This window comes from Thermobia domestica, chromosome 9 (genome assembly GCF_964235325.1).
Source record: "Thermobia domestica chromosome 9, izTheDome1.hap1.1, whole genome shotgun sequence".
Lineage (NCBI taxonomy): Eukaryota > Metazoa > Arthropoda > Insecta > Zygentoma > Lepismatidae > Thermobia > Thermobia domestica.
Window position 1 is genome coordinate 94,066,836 of NC_137462.1, and position 24,902 is coordinate 94,091,737.

At 34.5% G+C, this 24,902-nt stretch overlaps 1 protein-coding gene across 2 annotated transcripts in view; it reads right to left on the reverse strand.

The window, feature by feature from the left end:
• Positions 1–15,774: 15,774 nt before the first annotated feature.
• Positions 15,775–24,902, reverse strand: part of LOC145694868 (transmembrane protein 121B-like) — a 32,674-nt gene continuing 23,546 nt past the window's right edge. For both annotated transcript variants that reach the window (XM_081771571.1, XM_081771572.1), the window contains exon 2: positions 15,775–20,241. In XM_081771571.1, the coding sequence (XP_081627697.1) occupies positions 19,122–20,198 (1,077 nt within the window). In that variant the 5' untranslated portion in view covers positions 20,199–20,241 and the 3' untranslated portion in view covers positions 15,775–19,121. The remainder of the gene's footprint in view (positions 20,242–24,902) is intronic.

The window sequence follows — 24,902 nt, forward strand, 5'->3', positions numbered from 1 at the left end:
GTTTTTAGAGAACATCAATTCTTATGGAAATGAAGATCAGCTTTCCTCTCTATCTTCTATGTAACCAATGAATAAGCATGAGTCACGGGTGAGTAACACGTTTCCAAGAAAGATCACTATATTTTAAAATATTATTGCTTCCAGCGTACTGATTACGAAAGGCTTGTGATAAAAGTAGTCCTTGGTTTTAATTCCAAGGAAGTTCACCTGAAAAGGACATCTTGTGAGGACACTCGAATTGGCAGTGAAATAACAAAACATTCGAGACAGATGGTTACTCGAAATAGTCTACAGAGGGATTCATTTAGATCGAGCCGAAGTTATCCCGGCGGGAGCTCATGTGGTTCGGATTCCACGTTAATCAGTAGGTCCACGTCTCATATAGCCTCGCTGCTGAACGGGACGTTAAACTCAAAATCAACTCAACTCAACTCGAGCCGAAGTTAATGTGCAACTGTACCGCACATGCGCAACCCATCGCCGTGAGATTGCCACGAGGCAAGTAACAGTATTTCGTTAGTCACGCAGTAGAGCATAGAGTTAGCGCAGTCTGATGACACCGAAACTGAACAAATCTGGGAGGGCTTCATTGTGGCATTTCACGACGTCAAATTCATGGTGACGCGCATCGTAGAAATGTATAATGGGCTTAATTTTCTTATAGGTCGTGCCACTATGAATCGTATTATAGGGAAATTTGTGACACAGAGTCCTGGGCCCAAAGCAGCTAGAAATCGTCCTCCTGTGGAGAGGACCCCCGCCGTTATTGTGTGTGGTTGGACGCAATATGGCGATTTCCACAAAGCGTGCGATGACCAGCGGAAGCCGAACATCGTAAGCGACAATCAACCACGCCACTCACAGGGGTGGGGATTTTGGCCTCACGGTTGCTCGCAAGAGCAGTGTGCACGCCCTAAAAGAGTATCATGTGACTGAGTGAAAAATAAACTGTAGAAGGCTGTATGAACGTCATCTCGCAGGTATCCGGTGGAAGTTTGTTGTTACCCTTGATGAGGCGTGGGTTTACCTGACACTATGGTAAAGTTCGTGCCATAGATCTATTGACGCCAAGAGCCGAAGCACGTTCTTCCGCCAGTGCACAGAGAGTTTCCTAAAACGGTTAATGGCTGCAACCGTTTTCTCGTACAACGGCAAATTGAGTTTTAGGAAGGTAGAGCGAAATGCCAAAATCAATGCTGCGTACTATCAGACTCATGTCCAGACTATCATCACCGTCTCCTTTAGCCTAACCGGCATAATCGTGGGACATAAAACTTCATTTCACTTTTTTGAAATGTACTGTCTTGGCCAGTACCGGATCTAGAAATTTCGCCTCCCCCCACAAGAAAATTTGAAAGGGCCCCTCTATATTCAATACGTTTTTAAATAGTACTTTTTAATGAAATATTCGTAGCATTCTATTTCCTATGGAATAGAGATTCAAATACTTACGTTTTACAAGGAATCCTTTCTCCTCGACTTCATCTCTGCAAATTCCCGTATAAGATCTCTCTTTTCAAGGGTCGAAGCCCTCTCATGATTGACTACCAACATTCTCAAGTCGCTTATTCTCTCCTGTGTTATTGAACACCGTAAAAGCTCTTGACCCTCTTTAAGACTGAGAATGACCTTTCAGCGAAAGCAACAGTTGCGGGTAAAGTCAGAAATAATGCAAGAGTACTCAAAACTTCAGCACAACTTGGGGCAATAGTATTAAACTCGATGTATAATAATACTGCCAATTGAAGAACAGTGTTAATCTTTGAAATATGGTTTCTGAGTCCAGTGCGAAGCAAAATTATTTCCAATGGTTGCGACGGGCCAATGTCTTGCTAGTACTTGTTTTGTATGTAGTTTTTCTGAATTAACTAAAATTTCTTCAACTGAAAGGTTCACAATTACTTTCGGGAATATGATTGAAAATTCATCAAGAATTGTCTGTAACGATGTAAAACGATTTTCTATGTCATTGTACGCGATATCTAGAAGTTTATTGTTAAGTATTAACCCTGAAGCAAACCTCTATGTCCGAAAACTGATGATCTACCAGTTTTTTTCACTTTGAGTTGCCTTTTTTTTTTCTACGAACACAGGGTTAACTTTCCACTTCGCAGCAACAGCTTCGCTTGTTTTATTTAAGGTATTCTTCTGCCATTCTATTCAATTCCTCTCGGCTCTCTTCAAAAGTGCATAAAGCTTTCTCAAGGTCAATTTGTTTAGTTTCGAGAAATTGTGGTGCAATGTTCAGTTGTGAGAATACAAAATTATTGAAGGAATCCACGACTTTCGTCAATCACTCTGCTTTAAAAGCCTTATGCCCACCCCCCGCATCGCAGGGTCTTGCGGTTTATAGATCTGGTACTGGTCTTGGTCAGAAAAACCTAGACGACCCTAAATAAACTAAATTAAAAAGATAAATCTACATCTCTACGAATTCCCTTTATGTCTAGCTGATTTTGCCTGGATTTCTGTCGCAGACAGGCGTGGAAATTGAACGATAATATTACTGAACGCATAATGTAATTTTGTTTCCTGTACATGTAGATCAAAAATGTCTACCATCAGGAAAATACGGTAATGTTAAGTCGCAAATTTAATATGTGATTTATATTTTTAATCTACAACTATTAAAAAGACCAACATAGAAGTAGAGGTAGCAATATAACTACAAATAGATTACAATGATTAACCATCTCTTTTGTGCTATTTGTTTCTTGTTTCACTGCCAATTCGAGGTCTCGAAAGTATGATCTTACCCAGTGAGCTTCATTGAAGCCAAACTAAGAAGCAATTTATGAAAAAATCTATCGAAATCAGCAGGATAAAAGCAAGAATATTTGAAAAGAGTCTGCTTTCTTCTGGTGACATAATTCATCCTATCCAGGGTCATACACGAATTTATTTCAGGGCGATCGAAAGCTTCTCCAGGGCGACCAAATTCAATATGAGGACAAACTGTATTAAACTTTATAAAACTGCCCTTACAAGAAGGTAAAATTTGCAGAGAAGTCTGGATTTCGATTCGAGGACCCATCACCTGCGTATGTTCCTGGCCGCCGCGGGACCTACAGCAAAATTTCTGTAAAGGTCGCATATAGCCCATGGACCTACAAGTCTACCACATGTTGCTAATTTTGTAAAAGGCCGTCAGTTGATCTTGGTGAGTTTTTCCCAATAGAAATGAAATGAGATCTTTAGAATAAATCGACGGGACCCCGAGGAAAGGTTTTCTAAAAACTGTCCAGTAAATTTATTTGTACTTGTAACTTCATATTTATTTGATGCTTACAGAGAAAGTTCAATGTAAATTCCTTTGGCAGTTAACTGTTTTAAAACTATTTTTATATTGCTTCATTCTCCTGTATGAATTTCGTGTTGTTAATAATTTCCAACTTGCGTTCACAGATCATCAGAACAACATTTCAACATTCTTTCATGAATTCTTAAACATTCTCTTTCTCTCAAAGTAATTATATACATTGTCTGCAGAATCTGAATAGTTCTATTTAAGCATGAAGTTAATATACATATATAAAGTAAATATAGAAAAATGGAACCCGGCTTTAGTCACAGTCTGTCTACTTGAATTATCAACAGAACATTATTCAACAACAAAAATAGTTCAGTGGCGAAATGCTGGATATGAAAGAAATGATAAACCATCCACTCTAAGGACTACGTATAAGAAAGAAAGAAAAAAAAAAATACTCATGGTTGGTTCTAAAGATTCACACAGGTCAGAAAAGAAGACATTTCATAATGACGTAATTTACTTCAGAAACACATGCTTTATTCCAAAACAATCGTTCACCTCAGAGAGTAGCAAATTGGTTAGCAGTGTCTGTTTAGTTGTTGAGATAGTCTCGCTGCTGAAAGAGACGTTATACTCAAAATCAACTCAACAACCAAAACCATACAAGGTAGCCGATTTTGTTGCTTAACGAACTTAAAATGTGCTAAATCACAGTGTTTGCACAACTATGGAAAGACTTTTTTCCCCCTAAAGTATTGTTTTACATTCTAATTTAAACTTGACAGTTCCATTATCATAGTGAAGCTATTTTCGTTTTAACATTCTTTGGTCTGAAAATATATTACAAAACTTATGAGTGGAAACTGTAATTAAATAAAATAATGTTGTTTTAGAAACATAATAATGGAAAAGTATAAACTTTTAAATGAATGAGATATGCTATAGTTTAACATTCTAAATTATTAAATACATACACATATTGTTTTGGATTTTGTCTTATACATGAAGGGATACATAATTCGTCTGTTACATAGCAGGCTCACTCGTTCTCGGAATATAATAGTGAGATATTATTAAATAACAACCTAATGTGTCACGCCTTCCCACTAGTTTAGTAGCTTAGGCGCGCGTCTTTAATGCATGAGGGTTTAATTCCTGGCACGACAGCTTTGAAATTTGAACCCATTACGGTGGTTCGGGTTCTATCTAAAACTGTAGGTATACATCTCATATAGGCTCTGTTCTGGAAAGGTAGGTACTGAACTCCAAGCATACAAACAAAATAAACGAATTCGAATACACACATAGAAGTAAAACAGTTATTTTACACTGTCCCTTGGAGAATTTAATGAACTGTTAAACCTCGCCTCAACAACGAGAAGTATTATATTTTCCCGAGGCGTTATTCTATTTTATCATCTTCTGCGAATCGTATTTCTGAGCAAAATATGCTTTTCATTTTACGTTCGTAAAGCTTCCGGATGCTTATACTTAAAAATAATAGTAATAAACCATCACGGAAACTATTTCAAACGTGTACAAATTGATTGACCGTGTTTGAGTTTTACTTCCCTTCCAGCGCAGATGAGACCTACTGAGAAAATACCAATCAATAATATATAACCGATAAATAACAATTATGATTTCACAACATAGGTTATGACATAATAATTTTAAATGTTTGCTTTGTAGTTTCTTGAATCTATGATAAGATAGCAATCAAATAAATACTTTTAATTAAAACATTGAGGAATTCAGCCCCAATCACATCCGAGTTCGATAGCTCTGCTTTATATCCTGAGGAAAACTGCTAGCAGACTATACCGAACGAATACCTAATTGGTAAGAAAAGAATCTTTTTGCAGTTTACTAGTCAAACACCCATAAACCAGGGAATATCGCTGTCAAACGATTCGCGAGCAATTCACTGGTCTGGTTGAATACGCTAATATGAGTGTAACTGAAGCTGGTGAAAAACTTGGTGCTCCCCAGCTACAGCATACATTTGATGAAGGAAGTTAGAGAAACAGGTAACGTGGCTCGAAAAGCCGGCACCAGGCCTCACAGGATCTCAACCCAGGACCAAAATCAGGAACATATTAATGTCGGGCGTCAAAACCCTTTCATGACTTCCCAACAGTTAGTGTTAGCATCTAGTTTCCCTGGTGCTTTTCGTACTGCTCAACGATGCCGGTCTCCAGGCCTTATCGAGCTGTACATAAGGAACAGTTGACAGACATTCATAGTCAACCGACTAGCACTGCTGAGGCAAATATGAATAGTAACTGGGACAGAGTAATATTTACAGACGAGAAGATATTTGCATCATCGGATGATGAGCCAAGGCTCGTTTATAGACATGAGGAAGCGATATGACCCGAGTACTTGCTTCGCACACATCGAATAAGGCATGTCACTGTTTCCTGCTGGGGGTGGTTATGTAAAGATACAGTAGGTGAGTTACATGGCACAGAGGGTCGATTGAATAGCCAGAAGTACCTGGATATTTTTGAATATGGGTTGCTCCCAGCTGTGAGAAATGCATTTCAAGACAGTATTGTAGGAATTCAACTAAATCATAGCTCAGTTCACGATTCTCATTTGGTTCAAGCCTGGTTTCAACAGGAGCCTAATTTTGAATTGCTCGACTGGGTTCGTACAGCATCTAATCTGAATCCGATGGAAATCTCCAGGCAGAAGTTACGAAAACACTACAAGACAATTGGCCAGATCATCCACCAAGGAGAGCTGATAGTTATAGGAACTAATTCCCGATACGCGGGAAGAAATTGCACAAGGACATCTATATGTTTGCAATCTTATTTAACTCTTTAGCAAGGAGGTTAAGAGCCGTCATAGAAGCTAATGAAGATTATACAAGATACACAAATACAGTGGCTAGTGCTAGAGCGCTTATTTCTAGTGCGTGGGGTCTCTGGTTCAATCCCCGGCCTAGTAAGTTTGTGGTAGACAACATCGTGCTCATAGGTTTCTCGGAATACTTCCGTTTCCTCCCATGTTCTTATTCCACCGTTTCCTTCATCATCATACACGTTGCTTTAATCATCGTCTTCCTTAGCCTAAAGGGCATAATGATGGGACGTTAAATTCAAATATTTGCCAGGAAGCTCAACACTTTTGTACACAAATTTAAGACGAAATATTGAGAATAGCGTTGAAAACGAGACGAGACAGAATTTTCGTGAAGAGATACGAGAAGAAACAGCTTTTTCGATAGAAAAAAGATATACCTTCGAGACGAGACACCAATTTCACATCTTTTCGAGACGTGGAAAAGAAAGCAACTTCTATAACATGATCAATTTAATATATTTGAGACGAGCAATCGCCAGGGTTTCTTGTTAAAAGATCCTGAGAGGCAAGCAAAATAATCCAGTCGATGAACTCCTTGACATTTTTCTACCTCTGTTTTTTGTATCATCCTATCTCCAGTCTTTCTGACGTAAAGGCGCTGAACGAATTTACAGACTCTCCTTGTATATACGATAATAGTAAAGAGGACAGAATGACTTAGTGATAGAATACTGCCCTCTTATACGAGGATTTTCTGATTCGATCTTCAGCCACGTGAGTTTATGATGATTAACATCATGTCCATGGATTTTCACGTTTACTCCCACATTCTTAATGCACGAATTATTAATGATTCATTTTCATCAATCATCCGTCTTCTCTTTATCGTAAAGAGCATAATCGTGCGACATCAAACCAGATATATTTTTTTTTTTAAATTTATTAATTTCAGCTTTTATTGAAATAATTATGTAAGCACACTAATTTATCTTTTAGAAAGTATATGCTTATATTTTCATTTTTCTTTATACTTTGCCTCTCTCTAGGTATTACTTTAATTTGACACTATTTGCTAGATGTTAAAAATTCTTTATTTTCTGCGGAAAAACGGTTCTAGGGGCCAAAAGCCCTAACACAAAATTTTGAAAGTTGGCACCTGAAAGGCAAGAAAAAGTGAACCGAAGTGAATGAAATCGTGCATAGATATTGTAGACGAAAATGAGGGAATACGGGTTTCGTATTTTCCTGGAAAAAACGGTTAGGTGGGGCACGGACACCTCCAAACCTTTGATCATGAAATATCAAAAGTGCTAATAACAGTATGTCAGAAGTGCCTAAATTTACATGAAGAATTGGAACAAAACTTTGTGTTAGGACAATAAGCAAAAAAATAAACAAATACGGCTTTTTTATTTCCTGCGAAAAAACTGTTTTAGGGGGTAAAGGGTTCCACCCAGAATTTTGAAATTTGACGCCCGAAAGGCAAGAAGAAACGGACCGAACTGAATGAAATTGTTCACAAATGATGTAGAGGTAAGATGAGGGAATACGTGTTTCGTATTTTGCTGAAAAGAAAAAAAACTGTTGAGCGAGGCGTTGAGTGTCGGAAGGAGTCGACCGAACCGAATGAAATTGTCTGTAGATATTGGGTATTAAAAATAAAGCATCTTGTGTTTCACAAGTGTCTCCATCAATTTCTTCAAATTTGGCAGATCAACAACCACAAACAGTATAGGGTATTTTATAGTATTTCACGAGGCAACTTTAACCCTTAGAATGTTTTTCCGCATAAACAAAAACACGTGCCTATTAATTTCCTGTTTGCTGTTGATGTGCCAAAATTGATAGGGACATCTTAAAAACACGAAAGTCCTTACTTTACATACAGTCTATACAATATCTACACACAATTTCATTTGCTTCGGTCCACTCCTTCCTGCACTTTTACGGTAATATTTACTCTTTTTTTCAGAGTGGCTCTAGGCCCCAACACTGTTTATCCGTACAAATTAAAACACATTTCATTTATTGTTTTGCAAATTGTCCCTATACGAAGTTTCGTTGCAATTCTATACTCTTTAGGAGCTTCTGACGTATACTTATTTGCTCTTTTAATATTTCGTAATCACCAGCTTAGAAGGTCCGTGCCCCACTCAACCGCTTTTTTTTTTTTCTCTCAGGAAAATACGAAACACAATTACAATTTACGTCTAGAATATCTGTGCACGATTTTATTTAATTTGGTGCACATCTTGCCTTTTTAGCCTCAAATTTCAAAATTTTGGGTGGGGAATTCTGCCCCCTAAAACCATTTCTTCGCAGAAAATAAACCCGTATTTGTTTATATTTTGCGTTTTGTCCTTCACAATGTGTTGTTCCAATTCTTCATGTCATTTAAGCACTTCTAACATATTGTTATTAGCACTTTTGATATTTCACGATCAAAGTTTTGGAGGGGTCTGTGTCCTACCCAAACGTTTTTCTTTCTTTCAGGAAAATACGAAACCCGTATTCCCTCATTTTTCGTCTACAATATCTGTGCACAATTTCATTCATTTCGGTTCACTTCTTGCCTTTCAAAATTTTGGATGGGGGCTTTTGCCCCCCTAAAACCATTTTTCCGCAGAAAATAAAAAAACAGGTATTCGTTTAGTTTTTGCGTACTGTCCATACACAAAGTGTCGTTGCGATTCCTCGTCCTTTACACACATCTGACATATTGTTACTAGCACTTTTGATATTTCATCATCAAAGATTTGGAGGAGTCTGTGCCCCACCTAACCGTTTTTTCCAAATAAATACAAAACACGTATTCCTTCATTTTACGTCTGCCACATCTGTGCACAAGTTCGTTCACTTTGGTCCACTTGTTTTTGCCTTTCGGGCGTCAACTTTCCAAATTTTTGGTGGGGGCTTTTGCCCCTAAAACTGTTTTTCCGCAGAAAATAATAAAAAAAACATGTATTCGTTTATTTTATGTGTAGTATCTGCCTGTCAAATTTTATCAAATCGGAGTATTATGCTTGGGAAGTGTTACTTATAAGAATATACCGTAATGCCATTGATACCAGATGGAATTAAAGAACACTTTTAAATGGGATTACAATTTCGTTTCCGTTCTGTTTATAACATTACTGTATTAGAACGATACACTCTGCCATTTGCTATTTCTGTTAGGTGATATACGTAGCAGATACTTTTCCTTACATGTCTCTAGAAATATCTTTTGATTTCATTTGTGTTAGAATGCAGTTTGACCGGTTCATAAATGAAAAGTAAGAAACGTTTAAGAGAAATACAGAACTGTTGCATTGTCATTATTATTACTATTATTATTATTGATATTTTTGAAACATTAGAATTACGTGCTTACGAGGATTCGTGTTGGGCTCCCTCCGAAAAGAAAAGCTGCATACGTGCCTGCACTGAATGATAGACGTATGAGTCATGGTACAGACGGGTGTGCTAGGCGATCGAGTCCGAAGCATCACAAACAGACTAAGACCACAACTTGCAGTTCTTCTTGCCGATTGATGCTGCTTTTTACCTATGATATGTCGGATAATAATGTGGAATAAACGAAGGTCGAGACCATGGCGTATTGGTGTTTCATGCACCTAAACCAGTAAAATATTTCTATCGAAAACATCTTTCACTCACTAGCTAAATTTGTGAGTATGATCGCACATCTTGCCTTATAAAGTATAGTCTTATAAAGAATATATAGAGCATGCTAAAAACCTAAAGACCAAATTCAATAATTTTATATAGTTTTCTTCTTTAATAACGGGAAACTTGTTTATTTCATCACGATAAATCACTAAGATGTATGTTTCTGTCTATATATATTTCTCATACTTTATTGGACATTTTTTTTTTAAAGAAAAGAGGATGAGAAAAGAAGCTATACAACAGCATAAACTGAAAGCAATCGCTATTACTAATAGTACAATAATTCTAAATAAATACGTCATCAGAGGAAACAAAAAGTTATTTCCTTATTATATTGTTTTAGTTCTTAACATAAAACTTATACACTTCCATAATGTTTTGTAAAAAAATTAACGGGATCGGATGAGATTCGATCTGGTGTTAAAACAGTATAAGAATTACCAGTCCGCCATTCTGCCCATTTAACTACACAGACTATCTTTTTTGCCTGTCCTTTTCTTAACAAATAAGTGCTCATGGCTATAGAGATGTCACTTTCAAACTTAAGACAACAGTTTTTCTCTTTTTTTCTATATTTCCGTACATCTTGGTTACAGAAGCTAATTTATATTTGGCAGACAATTTATACCCTGGATTTAAGCCAATAAATGCAATATTTTACTCCACTTTCCAGTTCCTTGATTCAACTCTCTCCATATCAATCCTGTCATTCCCTCTGCAATCGTGCTGTGCTATTGGAAAAAAAAAATCCCTCGAAATTGGTGCCAAATTCACATTTTTCAAAAATTTCTTTCCGGCCCATTTCTCATCCAAAATTAGAAAAAACATAATTTACCATAATTTCATTGGTATTTATGTATGAAAAATTTTTGAAGAGAATCTGAGACATTGAAGCACGGCCATGTTTTATAATTTGGTGATTTGACATGGAATGACTCATGTATTACAGCATATATAAATCATTATTTGTAAGTATAGGAACTTATATGAGCCATCATCGTGTTAATATTCATAAAATGCTATTACTAACGTAAATCAGATATTTTGGCACAATATTTCTGGGGAACATATATTTTATCAAAAGATCCAATATATTTCAATTAAAATTTTTTCTTGTATGCCTTATATCTGAAGAAGTACATATAGTGTAGCCAAACCCAAACTATCATTTAACTCAGTATGATGTGTTTATGCCGTAAAAAATACGAAAACTCGATTTAGAAGCCGTTCAAAAATTTTGTGGCCCTTGATCCAAAATCTGGTCAAGATCGCAATCTTTTGATGCATTTTTGGGTCATTCCTAAAATTCTTGTTAGTGTAGAAGAAAAGACAAGAACTATCGTTGTTTTATTTGAAAAAAAAAAAAGCGTAATATTCTATTTAAATTTCGTTCTTTTGTAAAACTTATCAAATACTCATTACTCCAAGTTGAACAGCATATTCACTACTAACAAGTATGTTCTTCTTCGCTTGAAGCATGTGACCGTCTGGTACGAGAAATTCTCTAGCGCTATCTCGAATATGTGTGTCATGTAATTTTGTCACATCCGCTATCAACCTGAATACAAACTTTCAAAATTCACTGGATTTTCGGTTCGAAACTATAAGTCTCTTAAGCAAAGCATTGGCCGGCGTGTATTTCACTTACTTTTCATATAAATATGTTTCCTTATCTTTGATCCACTTACTCTTTAAAGTTTTTTCTTTCACGTAATATATCAGTAAACTTTGATGATTTAATATTCGTTGTAAACTTACTTAATTACAAATGTAATAAGGTTTGAATCCTATATAAAATTACTTCTTTCTCCCTATATCATTCACAAAACACATCTCACATATTGTTTACGTGAATCAGCTATTACTACACTATCAACTATTGAGAACTGAATACAGTGAAACCTCTGAATAACGGACACCAATGGGACGGGAATTTTTGTCCGTTACTGAGAGGTTACAAAAAATTAATTTTCTCAACGGTAATTATATGCAGTAATATACAGTAAATACATTACGTATGAGCGTAAATACGTAAAATTCAATATGAAAATACTCTATTTAATACGTATCTGATTTACTGGGACGGATGAAGGAGAAATTCATTTCTGTTAAATAATATTATTGTTGTGGAATGTGTTAATATGTTCGTATACTGTAAATGATAATGCGTGTATGGTAATTTTCTTAAGGACATGTCATCACCCTGTAAAAAGTCCATTAATTCACTTATCGCCTATATTAAATGTAAAAATAGCTTTAAAAAGTATGCAATATTATTATTAAATACTGAAAATGTGGAGAAGAAACTCACCAAATTTCTTGGGGAAAAGTCTCCAGTAGTTGTCTGCCGTGTACATCCTACGGACACTAGTTTCTGTTCGAAATTTGCTTGCAACTGTTGGATCAATTGGAGAACTTCTATTTCACCGCGATTAATGGCAAATTTCTTTAATTTTTCAACTGTTTGACACACCAATTTGTGCAAAAGAAAAATTTTGTTTTTCCAAAAAAGTGAGAGAGAAAACATTGCTCGTTGAAAAATGTTATCGCAAAATAAATAATGTTTCTTTTGTTATCTATGAAATCGTCGGGAAAGATGCACGGCCCAGAGGAAAAAGCACTAAATTTGTTAGGGAAGGGAAAATCCGCATAGAATTCTTGACCATACAAGTAATCCAGCATGAGTGTTAGTGCATATTGAAGATTTTCTAGGATTTCCACCAGAAAGTAGTTTATTGCGGGCAGAAAAAAAGAAGCATTTCAAGTTTAGGTTGAAGTTGTTCTGTTTGATGATAGATACACTTGTGGGGAAAAGACTTTTCTGTCTACTGTCAAATATCGCAGAACCAATAATAATTCCTGTCCGTTATGAAGAGGTTATTGAAACGTTTGGGGGTAAAAAAAGACTGTCCGCGTCCGTATCTGAGTGTCCGTAAAAGGGAGGGTTTTGTTCCGTAAGAGAACATATATTTTTGCCGGGACAAAAAAATCTGTCCGTATTATAGGGGTGTCCGTTAAGGGAGGTTTCACTGTATTTACCAGTGTTAAATGATTTATGGCTCATGCGTTTTGCTATTCAATAATTTTACACTGTCTTCAAGACGTTTTGTCACGCCAGAAAGTACCGAAATCCCATTAACAATCAGACCGAACACCATACGAACGTTGTGAGATTAAGCTATATAACACGTCTCTTATTTCCCATTATGAGCTCCTTGCAGCTTAATTATTTTCGGTTTTAGTACACAAAGGATTGATCGAGGTTAGATTATGGGAACTTATATGATTCGTGTCTCATGTTAAACACTAGGTCCACGTCTCACATAGTCTCAGTGCTGGAAGATATTGGAACTTGAAAATATGAGTGAACAAAAGGAACATGTATCCAATAGAGTTGTGTTAAGTACCATGATTATACAGGGTTATTACAAATGATCTTTCCGATTGCGAACATCCATAGTTCTGTGTAAATGGTACTTAGATAATAGTAATATCACTCCCCCTCCGGATTACTCCCTCACAGATGCAACTTCTTGCCTGATAATCCGATTATCCCTTACGAATTGTGGTCTCACTGGTGGATCCTTACTAAATTTGCTTTGCACATTACGTTGCACATAATAACAACCTCGTATCTCGTTTCTATATTCACTAATACCACTTTATCTACTCAAGTATCATTATAACTGTTTATAATCGAGATAATCATTTGTAATAACCCTGCATGTTTTGTTTGACTTACTACGAATAGTAGTTTTAATAATAACTAATCGTGGGTATAAAATGTTCAGAGTTTTCATTTTGATTTACGTTCTCGTAATGTAATATAAGAATATAATAAAATTTTTATTTACCTTTCTAGTGGGTTTGATGATACTATTATTTTATAGTTCAACATCTAATGGTCCTAAAGTCTTCGTCCGGACTGATTAATTCTAAGATGAAAACTGGAACTATAAGTTAATACATACCTTAATATTCTTCTTAGACTGAAGAGTTTTTATTTTTATAGTTTTATTTATTTATTTTTTGTTTTCGGAATCTGCAGATTTAAAAGCTTGACAACTAAAATATGAAGCATCTTTTTTTGCAGACTGAAAACCGATACTCCTGTGTTTATAATTTTACTTAGTAAAGCAACTCTTAAATTTTACAGACTTACGAAAACTTAAAAAGCTTACGACTCTTCAGTCTAAGAACATTAATGTATGTAATCATAAGTAGTACTTTAGACTTTTCGTCTTACATGGAAACAATCTGACCGAACATTGTATTATACATATCGTGCAAGCATTTGAGGGTAAATGTTATTTTCAAACAGAACTGTACAAGCGAAAATCATCGGAACTTCGTAAAGTTGATTACACATACATATATAAATTACTTAATGTATTTACTTCTTTATAATCATAAGACTAATGAGGCAAAGATTAAAATTATACAAATTTATGTTATTTAGAACTTTACTTATTTATTTATTTTATTATCTTTTAAACTTTTCAATATTCTTGTAAGAAAATATTATTATTTATTGTCAAACACATTATGCAACAAATATTTTTTAACATATGAAATATATGAATAGAATGCTGCAACATTTTAGAATATTCAGGAAGTATAAAAAATAGTCTTGTAAGATGTACAAAAACAAGTTTCTCTGCGATACAACTGACAAGCACGAGAAATTCAAAAAACACAATTCATATAGATCAATAAACTTCCATCCAAAGTTTCCTTTCACACATACAAATCAGCACCCTACGTTTCATAAAGATCACAAGTTCCTCACAAAATTTTTCACATAAACTATTCATTCCTAGTTCTACATACAACTTTTTGACCTGTTTAATTCTGAAAATAGTATTCTGACAGAATACACTGGAGTAACAAAAATGTCAGCATTATGTTAACAAGTTCCAATGTTATTGATTTTCAATGCTATTGGTACAATGTGCTGAAAATATCCTTATATACCTGAGTTAAATAGTAGAAAATCTGCTATAAAATAATGTTATACAAACTCCGTTAGGAAAATATGCATACATAGATTAACACTTGTATTTAATTAATTCTGGAAGTCAGCTCACAATCAGTTTACGGAAATAACAGCCCATGGAGAGCTATGATCGATCAGATGGTACATGCTCAAGTTGTTGGGTTATGAGTTCAGCACAAACTTTTCAAATGCTGGCTTCACTATCTACTACTTCAAGTAGCCCTATCACTGTCTCAAGATGTGGTTCATAAAAAATTCTATTACATCAATTGTCTAATGCCAAAGTAAGCACATCAATCTTTCAGACAAATACAACGAAACTTATACAATTATATAAAGAAGTAGCGTACTGGAGGTTAAGATGCAACAATAGGAAAGTAAACTGAACTCATATGAGCTGGGCAAATCAAGTACAAAGAATCAGAGGGAAATGCTACCGCATACGCCATCACCGATAGTGGTGATAAGCATCAAGAGTTTGTTATCAAATCATACCGATATTAGAATTTTCCGCTATTAAGGATTTCATTTACAGTAAATTCATCTGGGTTACACTCTATCTTCAATACTATTATTTTATCTCAATTAGCTACAACTCACCCTTAACTTTCCTACAAAGTACTGCTATTTAGGGCATTTGTACGTTATTTCAACGGTAATTTTATTGTAAATACAGGCTAAGCCAGTGATTTCCAACCGGCGTGTCGATTCACATGAGTGTGTCGCACAGCCAGCGAGATAAAAATTAATATCATGCCATCCGGAAGGCCTTTTTAGGTTTTATACGGCAGATTTTACTTTTACCATGTTTTATACTACTGATTAAAACTAATTTTGAGACAACGGCAGTAACAATGCTCAATTCAATTTCTAGACACTTGGTATTACATAGAAATATCACATAGTCTTACAATATTACTTAGATTTGCTATTAATGATAATACAAATTACATTACCACTACATCATGAAGGGCCTGTGAAGTGTGTCGTTAGTCAAAAAAGGTTAGAAATCACTGGGCTAAACTAATGTAGCAAATAGTTGTTTTCTTTTTAATCTTTTACCCAATACTAAAATAGTTTCATTTGTCAAAACTGAAATGAAACGACAAAACAGCACGAAAACAAGAGTCATAATCTAGAAAAAACAATGCTGACTTAAATCATAACAATATTGAACTCAATCTAATTACGGTACAAATACTATAATGAAAAAAAAAAAAAAAAAAAAAAATCGCCAGCAAACATGCATAAACATTCAAAGTATTTTCTTTTACCAATTATTTTGAAACACATGAACGAGCCTGACATTAAATTTTGGTTGTTAGTGAAAAACTATATTCCATATTTTTTGTTTCAAGCCATAATTTTAGAAAAGATTACAAGGAAATACACATACTTTTAAAAATACAATAAACTATAAAGTCCAGTGGCAGAAACCACACGCTATTGGTCGCATGACATAACATGTCGGAGAAGAGCCTACAGAATGAGTACTATGATCACGTGACCTAAACTCTATGATAAATTCTGAATCTTTGGATGTATTTTGTTAAAATCTCTGACGGGATGTATACTGTTAAAATCTGCATTCTGGGCGGTTTCTGGGAAAGGCAACTATCGTAACAGTTGCTCTGAATTTTTATATCTGGAAAGTCAAAGCCATATGATAGAGTGCTGAAGGAAGTGTAATAATAAATAATAGTAGTGAACACGTGGAACACATTTTTCATTAAGGCACGGTGTCGATGAGGATTTTTCCGACTCTACTAATCTTATCAATATGTTATTTCATTAAGCAAATTATGTTTCTGGCATAAGTTGCTTCATTAACACTGACTTGTATTTCATGTCAAGTGCGAAAAACGAAGTTTGTGGCATACATCAATACATATTTTGTACTTGATAATTCCCTCTATGAATTTGTACGAATTTATAATACGTAACAACTATAGAAGACATATGAGCACGAAAAAAAAAAAAAAAAAAAAAAGAAAAGAAAAAGAAAAAAGTTGTCTACAAGGCCTTTACGATGAGCACTACTTCCGGCACACTCGGCGATGATTTAAACGAATTTTAACTTACTGCAACAACTTAAGGTAAGTATTTAGTCTAATGTTGAAGCATTTGGCATTTATATTTTGTGTGTATTAATCATAATATGATTTTACATACAATATTGCTACTAGATTTTTGTTTACATACAAGAATATAACTACTTTCAAAGAAATGATCGAAGACTTACTATTTATGCTTATTTTTCTCTGCTACAAAAAGATACGAGGACTGACGAATTAAGATCGTCCTATACTTTTCAGTTGCAATATATGGGAACACTGCAACGGCAACAACTATTAAATTTAAAGGAGAGTCACATGTGTAACATGGGACTCACTAGGATTAACAACTCGAACATATCTACGTTCTGTACTCCTTCCGTTTCTTTCTCTGAGTTTCTCACATTTCAACTTCACTATCAGTACTAGAACTTGGAAGTGGTAAAACGAAGTAAATAAGCGTGTTTCTTCGTCAGGAACAAATTTATTGTAAAATGGGGGTGCGTTGTTCATTCGTTGAGAATAGCAGGGGGATTAAGAATGGCAATAACCTTTTGCCGAAAGCTTCTCAGTTGAATCGAAATTCGGGTGTCTTTTGACATGTATAATATTAATTAGTTTGAGACTACTTCTTGCAATGAACAAAAGTTGAAATAAATTCAATTCTTTATAAGAAGGGTATTTCAACGAGGACCAACTGCCAGATAATGACAAAAAATATGCTCTGTAATCTTGGTAACTGAGTTCTACGAATCTGAATTACCAGTACTCCTAACTCTGAACATCATTTCAATTAGTATACCATTGTGATTTTGGTAACATAACACTAACAACTTTAAAGTACTAATCTCGTCATGCTACAACCAACACCAATAACAATGAATAATGTAATGTTAAAAAAAAAAAAAAAAAAAACTTAGAGATTCATTCATACTCAAGAATTGGTATACATTTATATAAAGTGTGTATATATATTCATTTACTTGTCTAATGTACTAAAAATAACTGAATAAATGCAACACCCACGGAACTAGCAGTGTAAATATACTTTCCCCTCACAGTCTTGAAAATAAATGCAAGGAACTGTGGAATATTTAACAATGAAAAGTTATTTTAAGTAACTCTTTTTCATTGTCAGAAATCTACAGTTAATATGTTTGTATTTCTCTCTTTTTTTTCTTTTTTCAATTCACGGAATAATCAAAACAGCCAACATGATAAAATATTGCCAGTATTGTTTAATAGTTCAGTGATTTCGATGAAACTAGCGGAAAAAAAAAAAAACAAACTATTAGGAATGTTGACTCGACCAAAGAAACATGAGCGTTCTTAACGGCAGCAAGTGTTAAACCCATCGGACTTTTAAGTCCATGTTCGAGTGCAATTATAAGAATTGTGTCACCTAAACGTCTTTTGGATATCACAAGTAAAGTGAAGAAGCACTTACAACAATACAATTTGTTCGGTAAAAATGTAACGAAAAGAGTTACTTTCAACTTTTAATGAAAATCAAACCTACATGACGTGCTTATAGTTGGAAAGTTCAAATGGAAAATGTATGTCTAGGAAAACATAGCAAGAATATTATATATATACATAGATGAACTGGACAAGCGATATATTTCCTGCATTATGCTAACTGTTAATGCTGATATATTTCCTGCTACTTAAAATAACTTTTCATGTTTCTTTTATGGTAGCGTAAGCTAATTTACTGTACTGCACAACTTTGAAGCAGTTATGAGCAAGTACGCACTCCTTAATATATGAAAGGTAGACTCACACTTTAGTTATAGAAAGGTTTTGTACTCTAAATAAATTTTTAAAATTAACTATGTATGTTTATAGGTACAAGTTAGATCTGCATTTTTTTTCTTTCGAGTTTTTGAAAAATCACATTTTTGCACAAAGAACCTTTTTCACCTATGGTTCTCATTACAGAAGTTAATTGTTCTAATCTTAACTAATGCAATGTACAAAAATATAATATGAAAGAAGTTAACCTTACCATACATTTATCTAGCAAGAATAAAATATTTTGCATATTATCAGTAATAAAGTGATACAACAGGGAAGAGGTATATATTTAAAAAAAAATAATCTAAAATATGCTACGTAGCTACTTAAGAAATACACGCAGCACGTTATAAAGTGAAATATATCCTGTATAAATATTTTCTTAACTTCGATAATAATAATTTGTACAACAAATATAACCACACCACATTAATAAATCACACATTGAATCTCGTACGTCAGTCAGTCTCAGATATGATTAAGGCACAAGTTGAGAAACATCATTTCGTTATAGAAATCGTTGTCGAATTGTTAGTTAATCCTTTAAACTGACTTCTTCATAATCAGCTGATTTGTGATTTGAGGTAACAGAATTCATTGCTTGAGATTTTTCTTCTGCAGGTTTTATTGTCTGCATTTCTACTTGGTCTTTATTATCATTTTTTGCAAGACGATTATGTCTCTGCCTTAAGGCACTCAAATCAGGATATATACTTCGCACTACAAAAATAATCCCCAACACATTTTTCATCAGAAATAATGAAGCGGAATTATGGTATTCCACCCACAAGTAAATACGAATCCATAAATATGGAATATCTACAAGACACAAGTGCAAGAGATTGTATACAACTGTCAATGGTAAAGGAAACTGTACAACTGCAAAGTCGGAAAGACTAAGTTTATATAAGGCAAGAGTGGGTAATAGAAAACTAATAGAAGACAGAGCTATCACAGCGTTTTCTAACGTAAATGTTAAGGTCATATGAGTTTCGTTTACGAATAACAGGCTTAATAAGGACACTGTATCTAGTATCTCGATTCCAGTCTTAGAACAGACTGATGTGATATATACAAAACGAGAAGAATTTCTATCTGAATAATTATGTCCTTCCACCAACAACAGGAAAATTATTCCCGATAAGGCTATTGTTATTTTAAGTAACTGAGGCCCGAATGTTTCGTCTCCCTTAAGTTGATCTGGAATTTCTGATTTAAAAATAATAATTATTTTCCCTAACATTATGCAGCTGTAAAAGAGCCATGAAATATAACTTAAAGGCAAAACACCCAGTTTTGATGTCGGAAATTTCTTAATAACTCTTTTCGGAGATAGCTGAAAGTCGTTCACTGTTAGTTCTGCTATCTTCTGTTTTCGGAAGTATTTGTAAGATATCCATAAAGTGCCAGCGAACGCAAATAAACAAACGAAGTCTGCTATGAACCAAAAATAAGGATTAACCGAACTTCGATAATGAGATATCATATAATAATTCATTAAGCTTCCTTGCAACACAAGCAGAAACAATAATAAGGCAGCATCCAACATATGGACAATTCGTCGTTGAAGCCAGACACATTCTTCATGTGAAGCCACAAGTGCTCGACACATACTGCTTTGTGAGAAGTGACCCGCATGAACAAATTCAGTTCTTCTAAACATGAAAAGAAAAGAGAAAAATACGTAATTAACTTACGTATACCATACTATACGGTACCATATAGCATTTTTACAAAACTAAGTTTACAAAATAAAATTCAATACATCTTCTGTAAATTAATAATCTTTTAAAAACAAATTTCTAATTTTAAGAAAGAAAGAAAAAAAAGTTGCCAAAATCTTTGGTTATATTTAGCATGTTTGATTTAAAATAATATTGTTAATATAGGCCTATTACGTATCAGTGGTGTTCCATAATGAACTACATACATATCTATACACTAATTATAATAACATTACTGGTGTTTTCTTTATAGTGTCGAATTTACTCGGGGTTTGTCTTCAGGTTTTTGAATGAATTAATGGGAGAAAGGTAATAAAACTGAACAGGAGACTTACATAAATCAGTTTTTTTCTTTTTCTTTTCATTTATTTATTTATTTTTATGTGTAGGAATTTTCAGAAAGACAATCCACACTGTGATTTCATATTTCTTATTTTCTGCTTACGTGGGACACAATCATGCAGGTCTCCATTTCCATTTAATTTTTTCTTCCTGTTTCAACGATCAAAAACTTAAACATGAACCTTGTGAATGTTCAAAATGTAGTTATTTGTATAAAGAGGACACGAACGGCAACTGGAAGAATATTTCTATAGTTCATTTAAATTACGTTTAATTTTATTTGAAGTAGCAATAAAATACATCTGTCAGTGCTCTGTAATATGAATTGTATATAGTCTCGAAATTAAGCTCTCAGGCTAACAACAGATGAAATAGTATACGTCAAATCGCCTCCGATTCTGCATAGCATCTTATAGTTTAAAACACGATATCACATATATTTAAGCGGCTGGACAATAGAGCTTGACACCAACTTTATAACAAAACTGTTAAGCTTCTTGTTTCTGCTCATTACTAGTATACTGTTTCCATATAGCACACTTACACAAATCAGTATAATTTTATCAAATAATTTACAAAACAAATCTCTCATATAATGCGAATTCAATCTTCTACTGTTGTACCACCTATGTACTTATGCCAGGAATTTACACACATGAGTTTACTATACTCTGATGTCTGAACAGAACTTGACAGAATAGGGCCGCGGCGGAGATACTTTTGGCTTGTTGCCTACAAGACTAAAGTGTCCAGACGTCTCGCTTCAACCAGAAAAACCCTATTGGCTATCCAGTGATGCAACTTTCTTCAATTCTGAAATGGGACATCTACATATACATATTTAGAATATTAAGATCTTGTATCATGTCAGGTTAGCGCTCCCCTTTAATTTTGCTTGTATTTTACAGAAATCAAAACTTCTGAAATAAAACACGAGCTATACTATTAAAATCACATTGATTTTTTTTATTCAGTTGCAAATAAAAATCGCATCACTTTATGAAAGGCGGCAATGGCTTAACAACCGAAGTAATAAACAATAATTTATTTCTTTTTGTTTAACGTCCCACGTTTATGTTCGAGGAAAAGGAAGATGATGATGATGATTACGAACGAAGTGGCAGGAAACAGAACCCCGGGAATACCCACCCTTTATTTGCCACTACAAAGCCCACTGTGAGTGCTTTATGTCCCCTATATGTTCCTTTATTCTTAAAATACCATGTTTGGTTTGTCCTATACATTTTCCATCGCATGAGCAATTCACTTCATATACATCTCCATTTTTTTTTTTTTTTTTTTTTACGTTTCTTTGTTTATTATTTTGTATTAAAAGAAGCTGAGGAGGAATAGTTTTCGGGTTTAGGAGAGGTAAGGGCACACGAGAAGCAATTGGATTATTAAGGATGATCGGTGAAAGATTATAGAAAAAGAGAAAGACATATATTGTATATTATATTTATTGGTCTAGAAAAGGCCTTTGACAGCGTTAATTGGGAATTGTTGTTGGGAGCTCTAAAGGTTGGGTTAGAATGGAAAAATCGAACACTCATAAGAAACTTATATCTGAACCAAGAAGTAAGTGTTAGAATAGGGAACAAAATAACAAAGGAGAGTACAACTGGAAGGGAAGTTCGACAGGGACGCTATCTCTTGCATACATTATTTAATATCTATTTAAAAGATAGTGAAAAAGAGCCTACATAATCAAGACAGCATTTCGGTAGAAGGTAGAATGATTAGATGTACATAGTTTGCAGATATGACACTTGTGGCGGAATTTGAAAAGAAAATCAATAAGATGTTAGAAAACTTGAGGAAGGGTTGTGAAGAATATGGGATGAAAATAAATAATAGAAAGACAAAAGCCATGGTGATTGGAACGAAGCGGTCGGGGTCAAATATAGAATAGGAGGAGAGAAAATAGAACAGGTGTCTAGTTTTCGATACCTGGCTACTATTATTACTGGCGATATGAAGTGCAAGCGTGAAATAAAAGTAAAGAGGGGAATGGCGAAAAACTCTTTAGAAGAAAAAAAAGTCTTGTTTTGCGGGACCTTGGATAAAGACTCATAATACTGTGTAGTATGGAGAAAAACACTGTGGAGTATTGTACTGTGTGGGGCTGAAATGTAGACATTATGCTAAAATGATGAAAATCGAATGGAAGCTTTAGAAATGTGAGTGTAGAGAAGGATCGAAAAAAATAAATGAAATACTTGAGTAAAGGAGACGGTGAGAATGAGAAATGAACGCAATGGTAGAAAAAATAAAGTGGGAGGAAACGTGAGAACCCTGAAAAACCCACGAACACGGTGTTTGTTTACCATAAAGTCAATTTGGCGCGAGATAGGATCTAACCAGGGACCCCACGGACCGGAGGTGAACGCTATACCACTGAGCCACCGCGCCTCTAGAGAAGAATAGAGAGAATTAGTTGGGTCGAGCGGAAAATGAATGGAAGGGTGTTAGAAATGGTGAGGGAGAGAATAAGTTTTAGATTGAAAAGAAGAGAAACTGGTTGGGACATTGGCTAAGAACTGTATCATGAGGGACATTCTAGAGGGTATGGTGGCAGGAAAGAAAGGAGGAGGCGAAAGAGGGTACAAATGATGGGGAGGGTACAAATAATGGACGATATAAAAACAGAAAAATTGCACGTGAAGACGAAGAGGTTAACGGAAGACCGTGGAGCATGGAAGGTTCTGTTGCGGCTTCAGCATGTTTTCGCAGTATATACAAATGATTAATGTTGAAAAAAATCACATTTTACATTCTAACACAGGCATTTTAATCAGGATTTCTATTAAAAAAAAAAAAAAAAAAAAAAAAAAAAAAACTATCTCAGTCAATGTGGGTTTAGTGTATTTTTTTCAAGTTTAATTGTTTGTTTTCGGATTCTCTTAAGTTTCTTAATTTGATTTACGTATGAAGATAATATTGTTGTAACTAACAGTCATCTTCTGTTTACTGATACATAAAGACTGCTTAAAGATTTTTCTATATTCCAATTCTCGTGGTTGAATCCTGTGCTTCTTTGATGTTCAGAGACTGAAGTTTACCATCTCTTTCAACATCGATGCTATATGAGACGAGGACTTGTAGCTTAACGTGGAATCCGGATCATCGTTAAGCGTTCAAATTTCAATGTTCTTTCATCGGGAATTGAACCAAAGATCACGTGCACGAAAGGTGCGTGCTAGTCACTATATGAGAGGAGAGGGCTATTCAGTGTAAAGTATTTTATATTTAGTACCTTGTTAACCATGTACTAAATTAAGTACACTTACACTTTCCATGGCTGACGAATAAACTGTGTTCAGAAACGCCCAAAACAGTCAAGTTGTATTCACTTGACAGTATAGTGAAACCTATCTGTGTTAGCCACTATCAACTCCACTGAAAATAAGTATTTTTAATCAATAAATGTTAGATCATAACATACGCATTTCTGATGTAAGAATAACTTATTACCTGCGTAATTAAGTGCATATTTCAGATGGGTCCAACCCGAAAAACGGAACAAATTTTTGGGCTGGGTCCACTTGGGCAAATCCTGATTTTAGTACGTCAGAAGAATACCTCGTAATGCTATCTATTTTATATCCAAATGCCTGTATTATGAAGAGAACACTTAAATATTGATCGTCGCTTCAAAACATTTTTCGTGTTCCAGTGCAGATCGAAGAAAAGGATGTAAGTGAAAAGGAATTTATTTATTTTTGCTGTGTAAGAAATTTTATTTGAAACTGTCCTATGTACAAATGAAGAAAAAACAAAACAACTTTTGTTAAGCTTGATCTTTTCTAAAATTAAAAACAATGTTATCCTACTATTTGTAATTTAAATTACCTTCATTCAGATTAAGGAGGAGTCTTTCAGTCCTTACGAAAAAGGAATCATATTTCAATCAATGCTGAAGGAGCAGGAATGAAGGCATCTGATATCGAGTCTCCTGTAAATGATTAAATAAGCATAACGTGGGGAGCTCTTGACCATTTTATATAGGTATCATCAAGAGAAACATCTTCACCAATAAAGGAATATGTGATGAATTCTAGGATCTATGCATTTATACGAGACTTGACATGAGGTAGATCGCGTTAAAGTGCTTCACACTCGTCCCTCTCGTATTCATGCAAATGTGTTTTGAGTCTTTTCATGACCTGTAGAACAACTTGTTAATCTGGATAAAAATAATTTAGGTCACAAATGGGATTTTTTTTTTTTTATTATTATTATTTTAGGAA